A 12,410-nucleotide genomic window follows, 5' to 3' on the forward strand; every position below is an offset into this window, starting at 1 on the left:
AGTTGTTATACATATAACGAGCTAATTAAGTCAATCTACAGCATGTAGAACTTACCCGAACGTTGTTTCTTCTTTCTCATTTTATGAACGTAGAAAGCAATAATGGCACAAAGAAGAAGAACTATGAAGCTTACAGCAGGAATTCCAGCTCTAATAATGTAGTAAATAGCACCGTTACGACTCTTGTTTGCAGCAGCACTGGATCCTGGAGGAGTAAAGGAGTGTTAATAAGATAGACCCCAACTCTTAATAATTGCAATAACATGTACATCTGACTCTTCAAGGTAAATCATTATTGTTGTTAACTTTGAGTGATGTTTTTTATAGAGTATAAAACTTAAACCTGGGCCTCAACATGAGAGATCTTGTAAGATTTGTTTCTACACAAATTTTCAAACATCAATTATTTACAAATATAATTACGAAAATTTGTGAAAAAGGTCTTTTAAGTGGTCGACTTTATGAGAAAGGTCAATTGTATTAAAAAAGGTGCCAAAAAAGGTCCTTATATTTCATCTAGGTTCTAAGAAAGGACCTTTGACCGAATTCTGGCCATTGACTTTATTTTCCAGCCATTGACCATCACGTGACTTTAAAAAAAAACCCTTTTTTTTTCTTTTTTCCTTTTTCTCCCTTTTCCCTCCAATTCAAACTGATCCTAATTCTTTCCACCTTATTTCTCCTTCCCCTCTCCTCTAAATTGATGTGACTTGTAGTTGTCCATTAATGGCGGCGAAATTATTCAATTGTGCAATTTTTGAGAGCACATTGATGAGAACTAGCGAATTAGGAGACTTTCTTGATTAGGGGAAAAAGGAGAAAAAGACAAAAAAAATGAGCTTTTTTTTTTTCTCAAAAAAAAAAAAACACGTGATGGTGAATGGCCGGAAAATAAATTCAATCATAGGAATTCGGTCAAAGGTTCCTCCTTACAACAGACCTATTTTGCCACCCTTTTTATGTAAGGACCATTCAACAAAGTCGACTGCTTAAAAGAGCTATTCTAACAAATTTTCCATATAATTAATATATAATCATCATATTTTTAGAAGTAAAAGTTGTAACTTAACTTGTAGGCTACACTGTCAAATGTTGCATTTTATTGGGATAGTGGGAGTAGTAATTTTGACGGCCTTATGTGCATAATTAATCAATCATATATCAAAAGAAAAGAATAACTTAACTTGTAGGCTACAATGTCAAATGTTGCATTTTATTGGGATAGTGGGAGTAGTAATTTTGACGGCCTTATGTGCATAATTAATCAATCATATATCAAAAGAAAAGAATAACATCGAAGCTGAATTGAGTTGATTTAATTGATCCTTTAATTAATAAGTCTATATTCATTATTGACAATTAGTACCTGGTGGGAGTGGTGAAGAAGGCTGAGGTGGTGGCAACATTGCATAAAATGGTGTTGTATCATAAATCAGCATACAACTAGGCCGAAGTATCGCCAGCGTTTGGCTTCTACAACAATCATCCAGCATATCTCCATAAGCAAAATGCAAGCATCTTTCACACTGTAAACCAATTATATCAGGAGTACATTGCGCGAGACAGTATAATTTCCGACCACGAGAGAGATTAGCCTCTGTCGTAGCATAACCGTGATAAGAAGCTTGGTAAGATGCTTTCATTATAATGTTGTCCATGGTACTTGGAAGTACCTCCTCTATTTTAGCCGAGTCAGACGTGTTTTCGGTGCTTCTCCAACTCATCCAAGCGTCATGACTTTTCGGCTTGTTGTCAAAATAGCTGTTTGCATATCGCAGTGTACATTCCATGTAAAACATAAACGAGGTTTTTATTTTGGGACAGGATTGAGTAATATTCTTCGCTGCCAATTGCACACACTCATTGCAGAGATGAGTATTGATATCACTTCTACAAAAGAATAGACCATATACTTTGTCCGGGCTTTCACCACTACTGGTCTTGAAGTATTTAGTTTTGGTGGCATGGGCTACGAGATCTTTGAGGAGGGTGTTGAGATTGTTTTCGTATCGGCTATTTTGTGTGTAATTACCTGTGTCATGAATACATTTATGGGAAGCATGATTTAGCTCTGAGGCTGCAATAGGAGAAATCAGAAATAATAAGAAATGATGAAAAATTAGAGGAAGAGCTTTTGAAATGTAGTAAAGTGACGTTACCATTTTGGCTTATGTTTAGTCCTCTAATTAAATTTGGTCAGGAAATATAAATATGACATGGATATTTTGTTGACTTCTTATAGAAATAAGACATGGAAACCATAAATTGCAAGTTGGGCTCTGACTAGTTTATTTAGAAGTAATCAAACCTTTTGTTATGGTGTAATTTTTTTAATTAGTGTTTAACGTGATTATATCTATCTTATATTGTTGTATATTATTCTTGTACTATATTAATTAGAGTATATAGTTATATATGTGTAAGTTAACCCCCTCCCTCTATTATTATATAATGAAATACTAAATTTCCAAGGGAGAATTTTCCTTACAATTAGTACTTATTAAGAATTTACTATTTCTAGAACATGTTCATTATATCCTATCGTTTAGCCTAAACAATATATAAAAATATACTTAATGCCTTTCCACTTTCCTTTTCCGAGTTGGAAACATTAAACAATTACGGGATACTAGTCCAGAGGCCAACTAATAATCATTTTGTTCATCTTCGGAGGATCTTATCGTGGATAAGGGTCAGTAATCGAATCCTTGTTCACTGATGAACGCCCAATCGTTCTCTCCTTGGTATGATGATGTGACTTAGTGTCCACTCTAATAGCAATGGACGTGACGAACGCAGGACAGGAAGGCGCCGGAAGAGTAAGCGAATGGCTACTGAGCATCAACACTATAAAGGACATTGTTGGTCGGTCCTCTGCATTTTCTTGAACACATAATAAGCCCATGTGTATGCATCTTATAATATCCGTCTTTGATCTTATTGACAAAGTTGGATCCACAACTTTTAAAGGTGTACCTTCTCTCCAATTCCGCCATACCTACAAGACATTATGGTCAATTTTTGAATACATAATGTCTAAGTAATTTTAATTTACGGTTTTTTTTTTTACCATATATTCCTGAGTTTTTTGTTTATTCACCATATACCCATGAAATTTTTCAAATTCACCATATTTCCCTGAGTTGTTACAAAAATTCACCATATACCCCTAATGACAATAAGATGAGTGGAATTTGATTAATTATGCATCGAAGCAACCTTAGATCTTCCATTCCCAAAACCACTCCTCTCCTTTTGTACAATCCTTGAAACCACTCCAAATCTTCATAACATATCTGTATGATCGATTTTGAGGATGAGAAAAAGAAAATTGGGGTGGTTTTGGGGGTGGGAAAAATAAATGTGGGTGATTTCAAAGGTAGGAGAATGTATTTAGGTTGGTTTCGGGTTATAATTAACCCTAATGATTGATAAAGTTAACAATCATTACTCATCAAGGGTATATGGTGTATTTTTGTGAAAAGTCGAGGGTATACGATGAATTTATAAAAGTTCATGGGTATATGGTGAATAAACAAAAAACTCAGGGGTAAAAATCCGTTTAATTTAATCGTTATAATTGCTAACTAATTATTACTTTAAGTACTCTGTATATCACAATTGGGTTTTAATTTTAAGGACCATAATAGATAAGCAATCCACTAAGAAAACGTAGTCTACAAATGCAAATTAAATTAATCATAAACGAACAACCTTTTTACTTTCTAGGAAAACTTGAACACTTACAAAGTTTATTAGGTCCTCTGCATATTGCTCATTGGGAGAACCTCTATTCTTCCTACCAGTTATAATTTCGAGCACGAGTACACCAAAGCTGTAGACATCGGATTTTACAGAGAATAATCCATGAAGTGCATATTCCGGTGGCATATATGCGCTGCATATATAGAACAAAAAATTTTGTATTACATATTAGATGGTACTTTTCATATTAAAAGCTGAGACGGCCTGAAAGAAAACAGAACAAAAAAAAAAAAACAATATTACACTTACTAGGTACCAACAATTCTGATGGTATCTCCTTGAGTTTGGTCAACTTCAAATAACCTCGCCGTGCCAAAATCTGCAATTTTAGGATTCATTTCAGCATCAAGTAGTATGTTGCTGGCCTTAAGATCACGATGGATGATTCGCAATCGAGATTCTTCATGAAGGTAAAGGATTCCTCGAGCTATACTCACTATAATATTGTAGCGGCTTCTCCAGTCCAAATATGATCGCTTTCTTACATCTGCACACCTTGATGAATTTAGTGGGTGTAACTAACTCGATCCATTTATCTCGTATAGTCTGATAAGTAAACTCAGATGCTATAAACTGAATCTATAGTCGTAGTCATACCAAACAAGAAATGGTCAAGGCTCGTATTGGGAAGTAACTCATAGATGAGAAGTCTCTCTTTACGTTCGATACAGAATCCAAGGAGCCTAACGAGATTCTTGTGTTGAAGCTTAGCCACTAACAGCACCTCTGTCTTAAACTCCTCGTCACCTTGTCCTGAATCTTTTGCGAGTCTTTTCACCGCGACTTCTTGTCCATTTGCTAATCTCCCCTGATTTCAAATGACATGAAGGCACATTAGTCTAACAGTACTAGTTGATTAATAATAAATCAGTAAATCTCTGTTACTCACTGTGAGAAACGTTTTTGTTTCTTACAGTGGCGGTTTCGTAAATATATATGAAGTACCTTATATACAGTACCAAATCCACCTCGGCCAAGTTTATTATCATCCGAGAAGTTGTTTGTTGCTACTTTTATTGTACGAAAATCAAATTGTAGAGACACTAAACTTGTACTTTCATCACTGTCATCTCGACGATGGAAAACAGAAGCCGCTAAAATCAAAGGTGAAAAAGCAAAAGCTTAATCAAATGATTAGCATATGATATACATCCTAATCTCTGAAGTACAAAATAATTTTCTTATTAATTACCTCCAAATTTTATCCATGATTTTCGTCTTCTAAACAATAAATAGAATCCAATTGCAAGAACTATCAGTAGAATTGTTGATACTGTGACTAGGATGGCAATCTTCCCCGTGTAGCTCCCGTTTCCTACAAAATCAAGTCGGAAAATAGCATACTTCTTCTGGTAGTAATACTTAATTGCAACAATATGACTTTTGTACTCTGTATTATTTTGTATTTAAAATAAAACATATTCATGCCAGATTTTATTAGATTGAAATTATACTTTTTAGATATCAACTTTTTATCATTTTATATATCAAGAATAAAAGATATTAATGATTGTTAAAAGAAAAAAATTAATAATTAAAATTGTGCATTGAAAAGTTTATACTTCAGATAGAACATTATTCATGGGATTTTATTAGATTAAAATTATACTTATAAGATATCAACTTTTTATATATCTTATTCATCAAGATTAAAATGTAAATTAATGATTGAAATTGTGCATTGACATTTGACAAGTATGAAAATAAAAATGTTAAATTGAGAAACTCTTATTAGTATTGATAAAAACTACTTTGAATAAAGTGAAAAAATTGACTTACCACTAGGGTGGGTAAAATTAGCCGCGGGGGTTGGTGGTAGGGAAGGTGGTTGCAATGGTGGTGAGGGCAGTGTCGACAAATCAAAGAAAGGATAAAGATCGTATCGGATGTTGCAGCTAGGCTGCCATATTCCACCACCTGGACTCACCATTAATCTTGCAATACCATCCGTTATGCACGTATTACAGTCAGCAGGGCTCAAGTCGGGTGTACACTGCCCCAACCCATATATCGTCTGAAAAGCCGAAATATTGACATAATATGTGGCAAATTTCTTTTGTGACCCTCCAAGTGCAGCATTAACCCCGATTTTGTTGTTCATCATGTTCTTCACAAGCTCCATGAACCGGGTCTCATTGCCTATAATGTTCGCGGTCACATAATAAACTAGGTAGACTGAATCATCCATCGAACCAAAAAATGAGCTATTAGAGTACCTAACCATGCACTCATTGTACCAAAGTGTCGCTATTTTTCGGTTAGGACATAGGTTAGGAAGGTCCGTCATGGTGGACATAGTAACACATTTTTGGCACGAGCTAGCGTTTTGGTCTCCACGACATAAGAAGTGACCGTAAATAGCATCATCTTTGGCATTGTCGTCGCTAGGAACTACCGCTTGGTCGTAGCCGGCAGGGTTGTTGGTGGAATTGGAAGAGAGAAAATGGAAGAGGGTGTTTAGGTTGGTTGCAAATTGGCTATTGTTGGCGAACGTAGTATCGTTTGGGCAATAATAGTTTGGATAGCTAGTTGATTTGGAAATCATCGTTAACATAATTAGTACATAGAATGAGAATATTACTAATACTTGGCTAAATGTTTGAGCCATATTATGTTTTTTCCCTGATTTGTGACCATCAATCACATAGATTGAATATTGTACATATGAAACAATTTTTTTCTTGACGTAATATAATGGGTCAAACCTTTCTATGAATAAAGTATTCACAATTCGTACGAAAAGAGCTCATTTCTACAAACGCGTTGATTAATCAAATGTGTCGTAATCGATTTTGTGTTTTTCAATCCCATGCATTGTAAGGAACGAAATGTGAGGTCAACCTTACTAATAAAAGACTATTGTTAATTTGTTATGTAGTTGGAGATGTACTAAATAAATTAACCGAAAGTTTGAAATTATGTTGTGGATTAGGTAGACCGTAGACTTGGAAAAATTCACGTATCATTCACTCTCTTTTTTTTTTTTAGTGGGTTTTACCTAGTCAAAGTCTTGTTTACTTTATGGTAATTATTTTTACTCTCTCTGTCCTAGTTTACAGTTCTTGTTTGTGTTTTTTTACGATATTAAGAAATAAAAGGAGAAAGTGGATGGAATACTTAAAAAAAAAGTACAATTATAGACAAAAGTTAAAGAGAGAAAGTGGAAAAAAGTACTCCCTCCGTTCCCTTATTTACATGCCTACTTTCCTTTTGGAGGTTTTAAAATTACATGTCTAATTCTATTTAAAGAATTACTTTTTAACTATATTCCCTTTTTTTGTTGAGTTATCATATATATATATATATATATATATATATATATATATATATATATATATATATATATATATATATATATATATATATACACACACACACACATATATATATATATATATATATATGTATGTATGTATGTTGTTTGTACTTTTGACATCATTTTTCAACACTTTCTCTCTCAATCTCTTCAATAATTACCAACGACCTTTTCTTTCTCTATCTCTATCAAAACCCACATGCATATTTGTCCTTCCCAAATCATGGCTTTTAAATTTAATTCCCGTGTAACATGGGAAGTAGACATGTAAATAAGGGACGGAGGGAATACAAGACAAGTGGAAAATTTAAGGGTAATTGAGAAGTTCAATGAATAAAATTAAAAAATGAGGGTATAATGGTCTTTACATATTATCCTAAAATAAAATTGGAACAACATTTAGGGTCTCCAAAACTGAAAAATTTACAGGAATAAGAATATTCAAGTTCCACTTGTATTAAATTTTCAGAAGGGGCTGCCTCTCCTCTTTTCTCTTCCTCCTCAAAAACCCTAAAAAAAAATTCTTGTTTTTAGGGGCTACCACCAACCTTTTGGTTGATGCTAAGCCCCTAATCTCTTAGTTTCTTACTAGTATTTTACTTTATGCTCACAACAATTGTAGTCTCTCTATTTGAGAGTTTTTCTACCCGTATATCGGGTTATTTCTACCCGTATATCGAGTTAATTTTCTCTCTTTTTGAGAGTTTTGGGGCTATGTTCTTTAATATCGTAAGAAAAATTGATTTGTTGATGTGGAGTTGTGCTATGTCGCCATGGAGGTTAATTCTACATCTACAATCACTTGTACCGAATGGTGTTCGATTCCAAAACTACAATAGATCGAAAGACCCCCTCGTGAAAAGCTGCATCAAACAGCGGTGTGAAAGAGGGCATTTAAAAAGCAGCAGATAATATATTCAACTTAATTTCAATTTTGCTTTGTTTTTTTTCCTTTAGTTTATCTTTTAAATTCAACAATAAATGTATTTATACATAGTATTAAATTTTTTATAGTATCATTTTACAACAGCTAGTATAATTTCTTGTAAAGTTTAGGCCCTGTTCACTTCACCTTAAAAAAATAGTATTATGTAAAAATAATTTCAATCCAGTAAAAATAATTTCAGTTCAGTAAAAATAAGTTCAATTCAGTAAAAATAATTTCAGTTCAAGAAAAGTAAGTTCAAATTAGTAAAAATAATTTCAGTTAAGTAAAAATAAGTACAGTTCAGCAAAAATAATTTCAGTTCAATAAAAATAAGTTCAATTCAGTGAAATTCATTATCTTTGAAGAAGAAACATAATAGACAATCAGTAAAAATAATTTTAGTTTAGCAAAAATAATTTTATTTTAGTAAAGTTAATTTCAGTTCAGTAAAAATAATTCAAGTTCAGCAAAATTAATTTCAGTTCAGTAAAAATAATTTAAGTTCAGCAAAAATAATTTCAGTTCAGTAAAAATAATTTCAATTCAGCAAAAATAAGGTAAAGTGAACGGGGCCTTAGTCGAAGATTAACAATTGAGATCTTATTGAACATTGTCCTACGTCAAATACTAAAAGCCAACGAACAAACAATGATAACTATTGAGATCTTGTTGAACATTGTACTACGTCAAATTGACCATGGTTCAACGTAATATAAAATTATTTGGTAAAATAATCAATACTTGTAATCTCTTTGTAAAGTTTAGCATGGAAGCATAACTGACGTACCATTAGATTTGTTGGAATCACCGGCAGGCGACTGTCGTGGAGGCAGCGGCAATGACTGAGGTGGTAAGGGGCGACCGACGACAAATCAAAGAAAGGATTCGTGTCATACTGGACAACACAGCTATGCTGCAATATTTGAGCACCTTTAGTCATCCGAAACTGCCTAATACCAATTACCAAACACGTGTAACAATCAGTAGGGCTCAAGTCCGGTGTACACTGACCCAACCCATATATAGTTTGGAATATCGAAACATTTACAAAATCTGTCGCGAATTTCTTCAGTGATCCTCCACTGGGAGCTCGGTTAGCAATCACGTTGTTCATCATGTTACCCAGAAGTTCCTCGAACCGAGTAGAATTCCCCGATACATTAGCTGGATTGATCATCATCACCACGAGGTTCGAGTCCAATGTACCAAAAAATGACTGATTTGAGTATCTTACCATACACTCATCACGCCATATGAGTGCAATTTTTCGATTAGGACAGTTTTTAGGGAGGTCAATTGTCACGGCATTGGTAACACACGTTTGGCACCCGCTAGCGTTTAAATCCCCGCGACAAAGGAAGTGACCGTAAATAGCCTAGCTATTGGGGTTGCTTGAAACAGCTTGATGGTAGCCGTTTGGGTCGGTTGCATTGGATAAGAGATGACGGAAGAGGGTGTTGAGATTAGCTTCGTATTGGCTATTGTTAGCAAAGATTGTAGTTTTTGAGCCGCAATCGAAGTTTTGAGCACTTTGTTGATGTGGAAATCATCAATATGATGATTGGCATATAGATTGAAAAAAATATCGAGAACCAACTTAATTTTTGAGCCATTTTTTTGTACTAATTTTTTTAAGGTTGAGATTATAATAGCTAAAACAAAATAAGTAAATGTTTAGCTGACGTAATATAACGGGTCAAATCTTTCTATGAGCAAAGTCTTCACAATTCGTTGATTAATAAATTATTATGTCGTAACGGGCTTTGTGTTTTTTAATCCCTTGCATTATTTTCTATGGAAATGTGAGGTCATGAAAAATTTGGTTGGTGACATTCAAATAATTTTGGTTGTGTAAGTTTTGTAGTCAACCTTACTAATAAAAGACTATTGTTTATTTGAGTAGTTAATATCTTACGTAGTTGAAAATTAACTGAAAGTTGAAAATTATATAATTTTCTTATCATTTGCATGTCTTTAATAAAAAAAATCATACTAAAAAAATTAATTGAAAGTATTAGATTTTGGGAACATGTTTTTCCTATATATCAATCTAATAAGATGTCACATTATCATATTTTTCCTAACATATAGTATATACTCAAATCATTGAAAACGATCAAAGGAACATGTTTGATTAGACATTGCGATCGAAAGAGAGCTGATAAAGTATTATATTAACTTACCAACATTTTACGGAGTACCGAAAAATTTATTTAAAATTTTGGTCAAATTTTATGTGAAGTCAAACTTATATCTTATTTCATTGGTTTCTTAAATATGCACGCAATCTGTTCATATTATCTATCATGATAGTTTTAATTGATACCCATCAGTTTGTTGATAATTTCAATTAATTAACGATGATTTATAGGGACAAATAAAGAGATTATTAATCATCCTACCAAGAAAAAAAAAATAAAAATTGTCACATAGAAAGTTAAATATGGAGGCATAGACCAACGTACCACTTGATAGGCCGCTGAAACCACCCGTGGGCGATTGTCGTGGAGGTAGTGGCAACGGTTGGGGTGGTGGGGCGACTGATGACAAATCAAAGAAAGAATAAATCTCGTATTGGACAACACAGCTAGGCTGGAAATTGTGTGCACCTTGAGTCATCTTGAACTGCTGAATACCATTTAGCAAGCATGTGTTACAATCACTAGGGGCCAAGTCCGGTGTACACTGACCCAACCCATATATAGTTTGGGACATCGTTACATTTACAAAATCTGTCGCGAATTTCTTCAGTGATCCTCCAGTGGGGGCTCGGTTAGCAATCACGTTGTTCATCATGTTATCCCGAAGCTCCTCGAACCGGGTTGAATTCCCCGTTACATTAAGCGTATTCAACAACATCCGCATTGGGCTCGTGTCCATTTTACCAAAAAATGACTGGTTTGAATACCTTATCATACACTCATCACGCCATACAATCGCTTCTTTTCGATTAGGACAATTCATAGGAAGGTCAGTGGCCGTGACATTGTCAACACAAGTTTGGCACGCGCTAGCGTTTAAATCCCCGCGACAAAGGAAGTGGCCATAAATAGCCTCGCTATTGGGGTTTCCATTGCTAGAAACCGCTTGGTGGTAGCCGTTTGGGTCGGTTGCATTCGATAAGAGATAACGGAAGAGGGTGTTGAGATTGGCTTCATATTGGCTATTATTTACAAAGATTGTAGTGTTTGAGCCGCAGTCATAGTTTTGAGCACTTGTTGATTTGCAAAGTATCACTATAATAATTGGCATATAGATTGAGAAAAATAAAGAAGACCAACTTATTTTTTGAGCCATTTTTTTTTGTACTATTTTTTTTTCTGGGTTGAGATTAAAATAGCTAAAACAAAATAATTAAATGTTTAGTTGACGTAATATAGCGGGTCAAATATTTCTATGACTATGAGCAAAGTCTTCACAATTCGGTGATTAATCAATTATTATGTCGTAAAGGACTTTGTAATTTTTAAACCCTTGCATTATTTTCCATGGAAATGCGAGGTCAGGAAAAATTTGGATGGTGACATTCACATAATTTTGGTTGTGTAAATTTTGTAGTCAACCTTACTAATAAAAGACTATTATTTATTTGAGTAGTTAATATCTTACGTAGTTGAAGAGGTACTAAAAAAATTAACCGAAAGTTGAAAATATATAGTTTTCTTATCATTTGCATGTCCTTAATAAAAAAATCATACTAAAAAAATTAATTGAAAATGTATGATTTCGGGAAAACTGCTCAAATTCAAAATATCATAAAATTCAAAATGAAGAGGGTAAATAGTGATAAGTTTGAAACCGTTTTATTAGGGAGCAGATTAATGTAAACTAAAATGATTTAGGTAAACAAAAATGACTAAATTATGCGGTTAAACAAGTTTTCAGTAACTGAAGATCACATTAGAAAGGTACCCAATATTAGTTGGGTTGTTGAGTTTACTAGTTATTAAAAATTTCCAAGTAAGTATTTAAATTCATACACAAACCCTTAGTCAAGAGTTAAGACAACGCTTTTTAATGGTCTTCATAACTGTTGGTACTCCACTCGTATGATACATATGACGCGTTGGGAATTTCCTATCACCTTATATTAGTCCTAATAATATGACTTTTCCATTTTCAGGAAGCTTCTCTCTTCCATTTAAAACTAGTGGGTGCCAAACTTACCCTATAACTATATTTCCTCCATTTTTGTTTGTTGACCTTGTTTCACTTTTGCATTGTTCACACTTACCTTTGACCTTATTTTAATTTATATGTAACGAAAAATAAAGTCATGTAAGGTTTTGTTAATTGAATCATATTTCAGTAAATTCTTTCATACTGTTTATTCATCATAACTTTTACTTATTAGGAATTAAAGACATTAATGATTAGATTTATGCATTGATCAGTGTGATA

At 33.6% G+C, this 12,410-nt stretch overlaps 2 protein-coding genes across 3 annotated transcripts; both read right to left on the minus strand.

The window, feature by feature from the left end:
* Positions 1–35: 35 nt before the first annotated feature.
* On the minus strand, positions 36–1,658 carry LOC110687156 (cysteine-rich repeat secretory protein 1-like). The gene is made up of 2 exons (XM_021863772.1): positions 1,367–1,658; positions 36–205 (listed from the first exon to the last, which is right to left on the minus strand). The coding sequence occupies exons 1-2, from the start codon at positions 1,656–1,658 to the stop codon at positions 36–38; spliced, it is 462 nt and encodes a 153-aa protein (XP_021719464.1).
* A 775-nt stretch (positions 1,659–2,433) lies between these two features.
* Positions 2,434–11,386, minus strand: LOC110687279 (cysteine-rich receptor-like protein kinase 6). 2 transcript variants are annotated; one of them, XM_021863908.1, is made up of 7 exons: positions 10,475–11,386; positions 4,958–5,080; positions 4,711–4,859; positions 4,363–4,573; positions 4,015–4,252; positions 3,748–3,898; positions 2,434–2,998 (listed from the first exon to the last, which is right to left on the minus strand). In XM_021863908.1, the coding sequence occupies exons 1-7, from the start codon at positions 11,304–11,306 to the stop codon at positions 2,678–2,680; spliced, it is 2,025 nt and encodes a 674-aa protein (XP_021719600.1). In that variant the 5' UTR covers positions 11,307–11,386; the 3' UTR covers positions 2,434–2,677. The 2 variants fall into 2 exon arrangements, with proteins under 2 accessions (XP_021719600.1, XP_021719601.1); XM_021863909.1 differs by lacking the exon at positions 10,475–11,386 and adding an exon at positions 5,545–6,885.
* Positions 11,387–12,410: the final 1,024 nt, after the last annotated feature.

This window comes from Chenopodium quinoa, unplaced genomic scaffold, assembly GCF_001683475.1.
Source record: "Chenopodium quinoa cultivar QQ74 unplaced genomic scaffold, ASM168347v1, whole genome shotgun sequence".
Lineage (NCBI taxonomy): Eukaryota > Viridiplantae > Streptophyta > Magnoliopsida > Caryophyllales > Amaranthaceae > Chenopodium > Chenopodium quinoa.